The sequence below is a fragment of the Suricata suricatta genome, chromosome 8 (genome assembly GCF_006229205.1).
Source record: "Suricata suricatta isolate VVHF042 chromosome 8, meerkat_22Aug2017_6uvM2_HiC, whole genome shotgun sequence".
NCBI classification, from domain to species: Eukaryota; Metazoa; Chordata; class Mammalia; order Carnivora; family Herpestidae; genus Suricata; species Suricata suricatta.
Window position 1 is genome coordinate 30,032,247 of NC_043707.1, and position 14,546 is coordinate 30,046,792.

General features: G+C 50.2%; 1 protein-coding gene across 1 annotated transcript in view; it reads right to left on the reverse strand.

Annotated features, from left to right (window-relative positions):
* CUX1 (cut like homeobox 1) overlaps positions 1-14,546 on the reverse strand; it is a 353,536-nt gene that overhangs the window by 180,644 nt on the left and 158,346 nt on the right. The window contains exon 3 of the mRNA XM_029946913.1: positions 12,712-12,759. Coding sequence (XP_029802773.1) covers positions 12,712-12,759 — 48 coding nt within the window. The remainder of the gene's footprint in view (positions 1-12,711; positions 12,760-14,546) is intronic.

Here is a 14,546-nt window from a genome sequence, read left to right on the forward strand (position 1 = left end):
CCTTTCTCCATGTCAACTCAGTTCATCTGAGTTCAACCAGTGCTTCCTGGGGACCTGCCGTGTGCCAGGCTCAAAGGGACTGGAACGTCCATGTCCTTCCTCGGGAGCAGGGTCTGCTGGTAAACCCTATGGAGGGGCCCCGAGTTCGTGAGGGGTAGGTGGCTGTCTCGCAGCCTCAGCAGAAGCAGATGAGAGCTGAGGAGGGCCCACTGCAGGCGGGTCCGCTCTGGAAACATCTAAGATCTCGACTGACGGTTACCGGGAGGATGTTAAAAATAATTATCCACTGAAAATATTAGATTTGCTCTGGATTGTTCATTACATACAATGGCTTAATAGGACTTTTATTGAATAGCTGCAGAGCTCTGGGCCGAAATCAATTTGCCATACACTCGGAGTTTTGATGTATGCTGTTGACTGCCACAACACAGAGCAATTTGTAATAGCTTTGGCTCCGCTGTTGTTTTCAAAGCTCCTGCTACATCACAAGCATTTATTTCTGACCACAAAATTACATTTATTCAACAGAAAGCAGCTCCGGGTCTTTAAGAGGTTAACTTCTGGAGTGCCTGGCGGCGGTCCAGCCCCGTCGGAGGGGCGGCGCTGGCGCAGAGGCCCGTGCGGTGGCGGCAGCGCCGGGCGGGCGGCCGTGATTAATGGACTGCTGAGTGCGCCCCTTTCCACATGCACACGGCTCGCTCCCCTGCTTCCATAGATCACGGGCTTAGCCTCAACATATCTGACTGAAATTGAATTTGGCTTCTCTCTCAACCGTTCATTTCCTATGTTAGGCAAGGTTATATCCTTTTCTGCATGAGCAGAACCAAAGCAGCTGCAGCTTCGGAGGGGAAAATGTGTTTTCAATTAGGAAGCTGGCCTGAATATTGAACCGCAGCCCCACCGCTCCCCTAATTGAGCCGTCACGGAGGGAGCCTCCAGGAAGACACTGTGTGCCCCAGGCCTTTGGACCGCGCTGTGAGGTAATTAAAACACTCGCCGTCAACACCGTGGCCACGGCTACCAACGCACGTGAAAAGGCCTACAGGTCTGACGATGGCCATCGGGGTGGGAGACAAGGTCCCCCCGGGGGAAAGGGGACAGCCAGAGCCTGCCAGGGTCCTCGGGGGTGCCTGGGCTACTCCACACTCACCCCTCAGGGACACCAGGTCCCAACTCACAGATGGCCCTGCCGCCTCCCGGCGAGGAGAAGCAGCCTTGCTGTTCTTGTGGGTCACGAAGGAAGCTGGCGAGTCCGGTGCACGGCCCTCGAGGAGAACTTAAAACGGGGATGGGGGGACATGGGAGGGCGAGAAACCCAGCGGAGGAGGTCTTGCTAAGCCAGCTCGGTAGAGCAAGGAAGAGGGTACGAAGTCGAAGAGAAGGTGCAGGCCCTCGAAGGAAAAATGGTAGCAAGTCAGGCTGGGATGGCAGGAGTAGGAGGGAACGAAGGACGCGGACACCCAATCTTCAAGGATGGACGTGGTGTTTCCAGGTGAGGAACAGCAGAAGGTTCTAACAGCCGAGGCCGTGACTTTAGGAGAAGGTCAGGGGCGGGAAACCGTAAGGGCATGTTCGGGGACAGCAGACGACCAGTGTGGCCGGAGCAGAAGCCAAGGCCCGAAAGCCTGGGAAGACTTTGAAAGCTGAATCGTGGAGCCCCCGACCGGCCAGTCCCAGGTGCTCGAGCGGGCACAGCCACACAACGTTAACCTACAGGGAACACGCCCTCTCGGGGAACCCAGCCCCGTGGTGCCAACAGGCAGCTATGAAAGAGACCCGGGTGTGGACTTTGTCAGATTCCAGCTTCTCGCGCCCTGCCCTGGGCCGCTTAACCAGAACTTCGGGGTGGGAGGAGACCAGCGAGCAGAATTTCTGGGAACACGTGGGTGATTCTCATGCAGACTGTTGGCCCCTCCGAGGACCAGCCTGAGGAGCCCGAAGTCTGGTCCAACTTCCTGATGGTCCCGCCCACGACCCTCAGCACCGCACTCACTAAGTGCAGGCATGACGGGGCCCTGAAGGATGAATGGTTAAGAGCTGACCACCTCCCTGGCCTTGGTCCTCTGGCCCTGTTTGAACGCTCCTGGTGACAGGAAACGCACTACCTTAGATGACAGCTCACTCCATTTTTGGAGTGGCTCTAACTGCTGAAATATGTCCTCTTCTGTTCTGCTGCTGATGGTCAACCCACCAAGTCACACTGGACTTCAGAGCCAGTTAATCCAGAACTGTTAATCCAGTTCATCTCCAGGTTGATTAAAATCCGCCAAATGGTTGCCAAGTGTGTTCAGGGGCCTCGGAGTGCTCTGGCCTGCCTCCCTCCCTCGTTCCCTCAGCCTTCTTTTTGGCTTCTGGGCACCCGGAGCGGCACCCCTGCTCCGCCCGCTCTTTCCCCAGCCCTGAGCTTGTCACCACCTGACATCACTCCTCGTCTTTACTTCATTTCCCTTCGCTAGAACACAGACTTCAAGGCGGCAGGGGCTTTGTCACTGTATCCAGGGCTATATCCCTAGCTCCTCTTTGGCCCCGAGCTGCACACAGTCAGAGGGTTTCACCGAATGAAGAAAGACACAGGTATCAGGGAGGCTGTGTGGAGTTTCACGTGGCCTGGCCACGGCTGAGTCCTATCGGTATGCTATGCATACCGGGAGCCTTCAGGACAACGGCAAGGCTCAAATGATGATTTTGGCCGTTTGTGTGGGCCACGTCAGCAGGTGACATAGGCACGAGGCCACTGTTTTCAGTTACCCAGGGCCCCTGCTCCTCCCAGGGGTGCAGATCACGTTGTGGCAAACCATCTGCACACTTACGGATGTTTACGTGCATGTGGGACACGGCAGGGTGTGCAGAATCCACACGGGAGGGGCTGGTCAGAGAGGAGGGGGGCTGAAGGGATATTTGCCAAGCACGTTACACAGGACTGACACCCACTGTCCTTATCGAAAGCTGGGGAGGGTGATGGAGACGATGGAGGGCAGAAGGCGTCCCCTCCCTGTTCCCCGAGCAGTATCAGACAGTACCAACATGAGTCCTGGCCCTGCCATGATCTCCCGTGCAACTTCAGATGGGCTCTTTTCCTCTCTGGGCATAGCCTCGCCATCTGTGAAATAAGAACACTGCTGCCCCTCAGCCTCACGCATCCAATAGACACCTACTGCATGCTTGCTAGGGCTGGGCAGGGTCTACAAGAGGCCAGGCAGACACAGAAAGTCTAGAGAGAGTCGTGGACACAGAAAGCCCAAAAAGACAATGAGAAAAGCACTCTGGACCAAGGGACAAGGTGCTAAAGAGGAAGGGTAAGAACACCCTGGTTGGCACTGGCAGTCAGAGACCCCTTGACGGCAAGACATCTGAAGCAAGCACCAAAAAGGGAGTAAGAGGGGCCAGATGGAGGGCGGGCCGTAGGCAGGCTGGGGGTTCTGTGGTTGCCTCAACAGTACTGGAGCCACAGAAGGGCAGTAAGCAGGAAGTGACTCGCTCCTGGCCGACGTGCAGAGCGAAGGTGGGGGTGAAGCGGGCAGGGGCTGGAATGGAGACTGGTGGTCTTGGTGACAAACGACGGCTTCGGACAGACCGTGGGTAGTAGTAGGGAGGGTAAGATGCGGGCAGACGAGGACACTGGGAGAAAGGATGGCGAGTGGGGCGGACGGGAGGGAGTGGGCATCCTAGATTCCTAGCCGAGGCTGCCAAGCGGACTGCAGAGCCATTCGTGAGAAGGGGAAGGGGGCAGCGGGAGACCCCAGCAGGTATAGGAGCTGGAGACCGGAGGGCTATGGGCGAAGAGTCTTTTCCTGTGGAATACCTAAGTGGGAATGTGCAAGAGGCAGCCTCGCGAGCCTGGAACGCAAAGCAGAAGACAGAGTTAAAGACAGACATGTGAGTCTCCAGCAGACGGGGCCGGGAGACCGTACAGCACAGGATGCCCGTCACTCAGGTCTGAATGCAAAGGAGCTGCCCGAGAAGACTAAAAATCAATAGCCAGAGAAGCAGACGGAACATCCAGCAGGCAGAATATCATGAGATTTCGAAAGAAGGGAACACGTGGAGATGAGCTGCCGGGGGGCCTGACTCCCTGACACAAGAGTCGAGGACTACAGGGGTCCAGGGAGAGGGGACAGACGCCAGACGGGGTGGGTCTAAGAGTAATGGGCACACACGGGGGTGGAGACAGCTCTCTGAGAAGCCTGGACGACAAGACTGGGAGATGGGGGCGCCTGGGGGGCTCAGTTGGGTAAGCGTCTGACTCTTGATCTTAGCTCAGGTCACGACCTCACGGTTTGTGAGAGTTCGTGCTCTGCATCGGGCTTTGCGCCAACAGTGCGGAGCCTGTTTGAGATACACTACCTCTTTCTCTCTGGCCCATCCCCGCTCGCACTCGGTCTCTCTCAAAATAAATAAACTTAAAAAAAATTTTAAAAAAAAAAAAAGAAAGAAGAAGGCGGCTTGGGGACGAGGGAGGCACTCGCCCACTCGCTCCGTCTCAAGATGGAACATACTAGTGCTTACAGAATGCAGATGAGCAGAGATGAAGACCTAGGAGGAGGTCCGGGCGGGGCTGTGGTTCCTGATGGGGCAAGAGAGGAGGGCTCCTGAGCCCATGTGGCAGGGCTGGTACTTGAGGGAGGGGCAGAGCCTTCCCAGGGCTGTGAAGATGGGGCGAGCACACGCTAGGAAAGCACCCAGCACGCAGCACTTGGACTTGCTTGGGGTCCCACAAATGTCAGAGCGCTATTCACAACTGCGCTTTCCCCCTCGGCCTTCCCAGGTGCACGGCCTCCCCAGAAGTACCCACACTTGCCGGGAGAGGAAAATTTATCGTGGACGAAATGTAAAGGCAAGGGATGATAGTTGGTTCCTCCCGTGCAAAAATATAATCACAAAGCTACTGCCTTCTAAGGGCGGTTCTTTCTGTTCCAAAGAAACAGCTCACGCTTACAAAAGAATATATCAAGTATAATTAACAAAATGAAGAATATATCAAGAATAATGAACAGAACGAGCACTTGGGAGTAGGGATGCTTCCGTGACCTTTGAAACGTCGCCTATGCCTGGCTCTGATAACCTCTATTCTGAATTTCCTGTTAAACTCTTCCTCTACGGTTTCCTTATGTCCTAAGAATACACACGGACACCTAAACGACGTCGGGTCGGTAGCGCAGGTTTTCAGGTGGTGAGTTTTCCCTTGTGAGGCTGTATTCCATCCCGTGAATGTACGGCGCTTTCCGTAATTCTTCCTACTGCTGATGGAGAGTGGGTTGTGTCTGCTTGCTTACATTTTCAAACACTCCTGAACTTGTGTGCTGGGGCCCACATTTCAGCCTATTCAGGACATATTCTTAGGAGTGGGACTGCTACGTCAAGGGGAACGTGCTCCTAAGCTTTAGTATCTGACGCCAGACTGGTTTGCAGAATGGCTACCAACTTACACTCCCATCTCTGTCTTCAGTTTTGGAGTCTGGCCAACGTGGCAGATAGGAGGACGCTGCGACTATATCCTTTGAATTTGCATTTCCCTGTTCATGAGGCTGGGCATCTCTTCATACGCTTAGTGACCACTCTGATTTCCTCCTCTGCAGAAGCCGTTCGTGGCTTTTGCCCCCTTTCCCGAAGTCTTTGTCTTATTAACAGACAAAATTTTTAGATGTTTTCTGAATACTAATCCTGTGCTGTCCCTGTGTGTGGGAACTGTCTCCTCCTGGTTGTGTGACTTAGGGCCAAGGATCCCTCCATCCCTACCCATGACCTCTTCACCGTCTGGTCCCGGGTGGCACTGTTCGTGTCAGAAACCCCCTTGGTCTTTGCTACGAAAAAGATTCAAGTAAGTCTGAATCTTTATTACAAGTTTCCAACAGGTACGATAAAATGTCTTCAGAAAGGGGCGACATTTTCCTACACGTTTGAGGAACGTTTCCTACACATGGGTTTGAGCCCCATATCCGGCTCTGTGCTGATGGCTCCGAGGCTGAAGCCTGCTTCAGATTCTGTGTCTCCTCCCCTCTCTGCCCTCCCCTGCTTGTACTCTGTCTCTCTCTTTTAAAAATAAACAATCCATTAAAAGATTAAAAAAAATAACTTATACTAAAATTTTAATGTGGTTAAATGTAACAATTTCTTCCTTTATGGTTTCTTAGTTAAGAAATCCTTCCCAACCCAAAGTCATCATAATCTATATTTTCTTCAAAAAGGTTTAAAATGTCACCTTAAGTCTTCATCTGTATTTTGTGTTTGCATATGGTGTGAGGTACGGATCCAACCTCACTTACTTCCAAAAAGGTAACCAGTTGTGGGGGACCATTACTGAGAAATCCAACCTTTCCTCACCAATCCCCAGTCCGTCTCTGCAATACTCGAGGCTCTATGTATTTAGATGTCAGTTCCTGATCTTTTATTATGAGCCATTACTGTCTTTATATTTATCCCTGTGCCAATCACTGTAGCTTTCACCATATGGCACGGCAAAGCCTCCATTTTGCTCTTCTTTTTTTAAAAAAATGTTTATTGGTTTTATAGAGAGAGATAAAGAGAGGGGGGTGGGCAGGGAGAGAGGGAGACAGAGGATTTGAAGCAGGCTCCATGCTGATGGCAGAGCCCAATGCCGGGCTTGAGCTCACAAACCGTGAGATCATGACCTGAGCTGAAGTCAGGCGCTTAACCGACTGATACCCAGGCGCCCAACCAACTGAGCTACCCAAGCACCCATCTTGTTCTTATTTAATACGACCTTCACCATCACCAACCACTTGCTCTGGCTTATCACTTCTGGAATCAGTTTTTCAAGTTTTCTGGAAAATGCAATTGGAATTTTGATTGGAATGACAATGACTTCCTCTAATCGACTTGAGGGAAACTGATTATCTTTAATAATAGTGGGCATTTCTATCCTTGAATATTTTCTCCCTTTACATTGAAGTCCTCTTTAATGTCTTTTAATATAAATAATCTACTTTTCTCCAGAAGGAGTTAGTTCCTATGCACTATTATCTTTATTTCTAGGTAGGCTTTATTTTTTGTTGCTAACTTTAGTTGTATCCTTTCTCAGTTTGCTGTGGATGTAGAAGTATGTTGTATGTCGTTACTTTTGTGTACTGATTTTGTATCTAGCAACCTTGTTTAATCATTGAGGCTCACTTGGGAAATGACAGATTTGTTCTTTCTGTGACAATACTTGCTCTCTTTCTTGTCTTTCCACACTAGCTAAGATTTCCAGCACAATGTTAAATATAAGTAATAATAGTACACTTTCTTTTCTTGTTCTTGATTTTTAAGGAAAATTTTTTAATATCATGGAGCATAAGGATTGATATAGGCTTTTGGCAAATACTTCCCAGATTAAAGACATTCTCCTCTGTACCAGCCGGATGGTAGTTCTTTTTTTTTTTTTTTAATTCATGAATGGATGCTGAATTGTAACAAATTCTTTTCCTATAACTATTAAGATGATTTTTTTCTTTGACCTGCTAATGACATTGATAGACATTAATAAATTTTGCTGATGTTAAACCAAACAGCATTGTTGAGCTACACAGAGCTTGATAGATTCCATTTATAAATTCCTTTTAAGGACTTCCGGATATCTATTCATAAATACGACTGACTTCGATTTTTCTTTTTTGTACTATTCTTTATTAGTTTGGGTATCAAGGTGACGTTAGCTTCACAAAAAGAGCCTGGAAGTGTTCTTTCTTTTTTATTTTCTAAAGAAGCCTGTGAAAGACTAGGGCTTGTCTGTTTCATGAGGGATGGACAGGACTCTCCCTAAAAGCGCCCATACCTGATGGAAATAGTGCTGTAATAGTCCCAGGGCTACTCAGGGTTTCTACTTCTTCTTTAATCAGCTTTGGTGCGTTCTAGTATTCTGGAAATGTGTCCTTGGGTCTAGGTTTTAAAATGTTATTGGCATGAAATTGATTGTAACATTCCCTTACTATCTTTTGAATCTCCGCTGCAGCTCCAACAGTATCCCTGCACCAGCATCACTAACCTTTTCTTTCTTGATTAGGAAGAAAGGTGGGTTATCTATTGTAGAAGCCTCTTTGGGCTGTTTTTCTCTTTGGTCATTTATTATTATTATATTTTTATTATTATTTATATGTGTTTCCTTCTTCCTGTTTCCTTTGAGCTTATTCTGTTGTACGTTTCTAACTTTTTAAGCTGGGCGCTGAGCTCATAGATTTTCAGTCTTTTCATTTCCTCTCTGATCTAAGTACCTACGTTATTTCCTAAAAGGATATTCTTCTCTGAGAACACTTGGCTTAAGCATCAGCTCCCTGAGGGCCAAGAGGAGTAGGGTCTAAGGCAACTCCTTCCCCACTCAACCTTTTATACCAGGAGCCTCAATAGGGAGCAAAACGAGGGGAGGGGAGACAAGTTACAAGGCTTCACATTTTCCTAACGAGTGGGCCACTTCACTGAGGGGCTGTCTAAATTACTAGACTAAAGTAAGTCTTAAGTTGGATCGACCACCTAGATTATTCCCCTTCCCTGCTCTGACCTGTTGGCCAGGCTCGTGAAACACACAGACTTAGGGATAGCAATCAATCAGTCATTGAAATTTCTGGGAGTTAGATGTGATGACTTTGTTACAATAACTCTGAGTGACCATTATGATCCATACTATTCCCTACTATTCAATCAGCTGTATAAGTAGTTATTACTAGTTTCTTTTTTCTTTTATTTTTTTAAGTTCATTCATTTTGAGAGAGAGAGAGAGAGAGAGCGAGCGCACCAAGGGAGAGGCAGGGCAGGGTGGAGTGAGAGGAGAGAGAATGCCAAGCAGACTCTGTGCCGTCAGTGCAGAACCCAGTATGGGGCTCGATCCCACAAACTGTGAGTCAAGAGTTGGACACTTAACTGACTGAGACATCCAGGTGTCCCTCGTTTCTTTTCTTTTTTTAAATTTTTTTAATGTTTTATTTATTTTTGAGAGAGAAAGAGAGAGAGAGAGAGTGTGAGCAGGGGAGGGGCAGAGAGAGAGGGAGACACAGAATCCGTAGCAGGCTCCAGGCTCTGAGCTGTCAGCACAGAGCCCGACGCGGGGCTCAAACCCACGAACCGTGAGATCTGACCTGAGCCGAAGTCGGATGCTTAACTGACTGAGCCACCCAGGCGCCCCGCCCCTCGTTTCTTTTAAAGGTATTTTCCAAGCAGACTTTCCGGTGTCCCTTTCCCCTTGTTAATACAACACAGCCCGAAGAGAGGACGGGGACAAGATGTTTTAAAAACCACCTCCGAAGAGGTGCTCACTGCTCATTTATTCCATAGCCATTTTTGAGAGCCTTAAAACTTTTTAGTTCTTGATGCACCCGGTGCTGGGAAACAATGGCCTACAAGTCCAGGCACAGTGCGAGCCCTCACACATCTTACAGGCTAAAGAGGACAAGACAGAGGGACAGGCAGTACATAGGCATGATGACAAATGTGTCACAAGCCGGTGTGTGCAAGAGGAGCACCAGTAGAGGGGGCCTGGCCTTTCATTTGGGGCTCAGGGAACACCCTCCTCGAGGAAGAGGCGCCCACGCTGAAGGTGGCCAGCAGGTGAGGAAGCTGTCCGGCCGGCGCCAAGGCCTGGAGGCGGCGAGGACGCCCCAAGCTCCAGGGCCCGGCGGGAATTCAGCATGGCATGTATGCAGCGATCAGGAGGAAGGAGGATCTAGAAAGGCAAGCGGCTGCCCAAACATGCAGTCTCATCGGCCACAGGAAGGAAGGTGTCTGGATTTACACTGAGAACCACTAGGAAACACTGAAAGAGGGGAACGGTATCCTGGCCAGGCTAACGTCTCCCAGGACGGTCCGACACGCTGCAGATAACGCGAATTTCTTGTTGTCTGAACACTTCATCTTGTTCTTTGTTTTTTTTTCTCTTGGGGATCTCAAACCGTGGAATAATCTACACAAATTCAAAGGCAAAGAACGTGTTCTCCCCAACACCATACACTGTTCCAGGGGAAACGCCAGCACTTGGGGAAAAACCCAAAGATCGTGTCCAGTGAATAAAACTGTGTGCAGCAGACACTGACAAAGGATACAAGAGCGACCCTCTGATTGGAGGGGGCGGCTTTTTGAAAAACACAAGCCGATGGGGCGCCTGGGTGGCTCAGTCGGTTAAGCCTCCGACTTCGGCTCAGGTCAGATCTCACGTTAGTGGGTTCAAGCCCTGCATCAGGCTCTGTGCAGACAGCTAGCTCAGAGCCTGGAGCCTGCTTCCAGTTCTGTGTTTCCTTCTCTCTCTCTCTGCCCCTCCCCCTCTATGCTCTGTCTCTCTTTGTATCAAAATAAATAAAACATTAAAAAAAAAAAGTTTTTAAAGAAACACAAGCCGAGTGAATCCTGCCCCATCGAAGCACCAGGACCGCTGCCTTCTGGCCTTGCTCATCAGAAAACCCACCTTGCATGTGTGGCCCCCATCCGCAGCTGCTCGCCGCTAGGAAAGTTCCTTCTTCAGAAACAAGTAGGATTTAGCCCTTTCTACTCAAATTAGCTTACTAGAAAGCACAAATTATTTCATATAAACAGAGCAATTAGCAGAGGCTTGGTAAATATTAGCAGTGCTATAAAAATGTTTGTTTTTCCAATAGCCTTTTAAAAAACAGGCAGATAAGAAATCTGGACGTCTCTCAGGCATTTCAAAGTTAATATATCCAGAACCACAGCCATTACCCCATTCACAAAGTGGGGCAATCTATAAGAAGTGTGTTAAATGCTCTTTAAAAGATTTTTTTGTTTCTTTTTGAGAAAGAGCGAGCGAGCAGGAGAGGGGAGGGGCAGAAAGAGGGAGAGACACAGAATCAGAAGCAGGCTCCAGGCTCTGAGCTGTCAGCATGGAACCTGATGTGGGGTTCGAACTCATGAACTGTGAGATCATGACCTGAGCTGAAGTCGGATGCTTAATTGACTGGGCCACTCAGGTGCCCCAAGTGTGTTAAATTCTTTAAAGTGATGTATGTATGTATATGTATGTATGTATGTGTCTGTGTATGTATATATATCTGATGTACCTACACACACACACACACACACACACACACACACACACCCCCCCCCCCAAGTGCAATGCATGAACCTGACCGAACCCCAGGTCAGGGGCAGGGCCATTATAAAAGACATTTTGGGAAGAGCTGGGAGATTGATTTGGGACCAAATGTTAGGTATCATGGACTAAGTGTCAGTTTCCCGGGTGTGATGCTCAGGGTCACTGTGCTAATATCGAGGAAAAAACCTCACGTCTAGGAGACAAGAGCATGCGTGTGCTTAGGGGTACCGAGCCGGGGTATCTGCAGCTCACTTTCAAAGGTTGAGCCGAAGGGCACGGGGAGCAAATGTGGCAAAATGGCAGCAAGCACCAGCCTTTCCACTTCTGGGCAGATTTTAAATTTATCAGCAAGAAAGAAAACCAAGCACACACCCCAAAATGGCACACTGAGCTGCTGCAGCTGCAGAAATACTCGCCACTGGGCCCCACGAAAGCTGCCCAACAGGTAGGAGAACAGATCAGATCAACGTGGGCAGGTGCCAAGGGGAAGTGATGGAAAATGACGGTTCAGAGATGCAATTCTGAGGAAAGGCGGTTCGTGTCCTTCCAGCCTGGGGACAGTGACATCTCCCGAGCCCGGGAGGGCTTCCTGCAGCAGAGACGATGAGCAGAGACAGGCCCTCGGCTGTGTCCCTCCTGAGACCTTTGCCGCCTGCCGCTTCTGGCACGGCTCCCCTGCCCTCTGCTGGCACCTGGAGAACCTACCAGGGGACAGTCCTACCTCCTCTTCCGGAGCCCTGGGCCCAGGACGCCTGCCTCCACTGCAGGCCGAGAAGGCCCACTGCCTCCCCTCACCCCTGAACCTGCCGTCTCACTCCTGCGGATCCCCTCCCCCACGTTCTCTGGGCCGCGGGAAGTTGCAACAAATAGAATCCCCAAGAGCCTACCCATCTGGGTTCTGGGGAGGGCTCTGCAGAAGTCTCGTCCCCTCTCCTCAGCATTATTCCTGCTTCCATCACTCCATCGGGAACAACAAAGAGCTGGGAACGAGTAACTCCGTAACCATGATGAAATCCTTGGTGCTCTGAAAGTCACCAAGACCACACACGGGGCTGAGGAGGAGGTGGCACGTCACCCACTGCAACCGCTCCCATCGCCAAGGACCAGCCGCCATCTTGCCAGACGGCGCGTCCCTCTCTGGAAGGACCCATCAGAAAGCTCTTCCTTATACTGAGCCCAAACTGACTCCTCATGGCTTTGCCTGCTTGTCCTTTGTTCCAAGCCTCCAGCAAGTGAGATCCCTCGTCCCTCAGGAGCGGGGCATGAGAGCACCAGACTGCCCACTGCAGACTTCCCGCCCAGGGGGGCCTCCTGACAGCCGCAGCCCTGGGCTAACTCAGGGAACCACTGAGCCTAGGACGCGTGGGCTCCCAAAGGCTGCAGTGTGGACAAACTCAGTCCACTGTGGGAAGCGCAAGTATGCAGGCCGCTTTGCCTCTGAATCCACCACACCTTCTCCCATTGCAGATACGGCTTCGCTTTCCATACGGGCTTTCACGGAGGACCCAGTGGAAACATCACACTGGGCAGCACAAAATCCACATGACATGAGTTAGTGCAGCTGGGAAGGCTCCATCTGGGCCAGCCCCTTGTGTCAATGGCATTGACTTAATGAGAATAAAAAGAAAGCACAATGAACTATGAAGGGCGGCTCTGGGTATAAAACAAACATAAATGCTTACCTCCCCCTGGAAGCTCTTCAGCAGCGGGGCTACCTGCTTGCGCAAATCCTGGAGCAAGAGGGGCGCGTCAGGAAACAGCCATCGCAGAGGGAAAAAGAGAAGGGAAACATTCGTTAAGGCCTCCCAGCAAAACCGCTTTGAATTCAGTGATGACTGTCATCAGATAAAGCAATCTTGGTACCTCCCCTGTCCGTTTCCTTCATTCGTACAACATAAATCACGCCCACCGGCGTGCCGTCGTCTAAATGAACTTCCTTGAGAATACTATTAGATTTATTTCTACCCCGTCCAGGCTATAGATACCTCATTCCCAATGTGCTAGGGACACAGGGCTTTGCTCATATCTGAGCAAATCTGGTCTGAGGTAATCTGCTTAGCACAGGACAGGAGTTACATTGTAGATCTGACCTGTTGGGTGTCTGAAAAGGACCCGGGGCCACCATCTTGCATTTTAGCTGTTAGCTTAGAGCACTGTCACTCACTAGGCGATACATCTGTTTTGAAGCCATGTCTGATACGGTACGTGGAAACTCCATCCCAAACCACCAGGCCATGTTTTAAGACAAAGGAACACCCCAGAGGCGAGTCGGTCTGAATCTCCCTAAGAATATTCTCTTTGAGATGAATAATTGGCTGACGCACAACATAGCGATTCCAGTTAACGCTACAGTATGTAAACTTCAAAGGTGCCGAGAGACGAGAGCTGAACTGTTCTCAACACAATAAAGAAATGACAATCATGCGATGTGATCAAGGTGGTAGCTAACACTTTAGCAGCAACCACATAGCAAAATATAAAAGCGCTGAACCAACGCACCGGACATCTCCAACTCCCACGATGTTACGTCAAGTGTACTGACAAATAAAGGACACGAGGCACTAATATCTGGGTGTTTACTGAGCATGACCTATGCGCCAGATCAGATGTAGGAAGTCGGGGCCAAAGCCAGGTATCCACGCATTTCCAGGTTCCAAGCTTTAACGCGCACGCCAGCAGACACAGACTAGTACTGGTGAGGACTGGACTCGTGCCAATGGACCCATCACACAAGAAGAAGGTAAAGTATTCTGTCAGGAGCTCCAGTGCGACAGGGAAAACACAGGGGAAGGATAAATTCAGGTTAAGGGAGGTGAGGAGCGGCTTCACAGAGGAACTGGCATCGGGCTGGAAAGACCAGCAGGATCTTGATGGGTCAGCTCTCAATATGGCCATCTAGGAGCGTGCCACCTCTAAGCGGCTGAGACGGGCCACCATTGAATACACGAGGGCTACCGGGCAAAGTAAGAGTCTGGGTGTCGGTCCACAGCTCCTAGGTCAGAACCAGATCTGGAAGATGGAAGGCAGAAGGCAGAGCCCGGATTCCGAGTTCTGACTCAGCCACTCCCCATCCCTGGGAGCTCTGGATGCCCGTTCACCTCCCGAAGCTCAGTTTTTCCATCTCCCTGTGCTCAAGGGTCAGGGGTCTTCCCCAAAGAAGGGATCAAGTGAAATCCACATGGGTAGTACTGCTCCTGACACACCATAAATAATTAGTACTACGAACAACTTTTATTCTTAGGGGTAACATCACCGTTAACCATTCAGGGAAAAGCTTTCTAGCAAACTTAGAGTTATCCTAAATCGATCTGAGTGCATAGACGACAGCCTTCTCTGGCATCAGGATTTTCAAGCATCACTCGAAGGTGGATGAGGAGGGAATTCACGTACCCTAGCAGGGGTGGGGATGGGCATCTGGCCTCTCCCACTCTGGGGCGCTGATTCTCTAAGTAGCCCTGGCCCCGGGCCTGCTCGGCCCCCCGAGGTGAGCGGTCCTTGTTAGCTGCTGGTACACAGG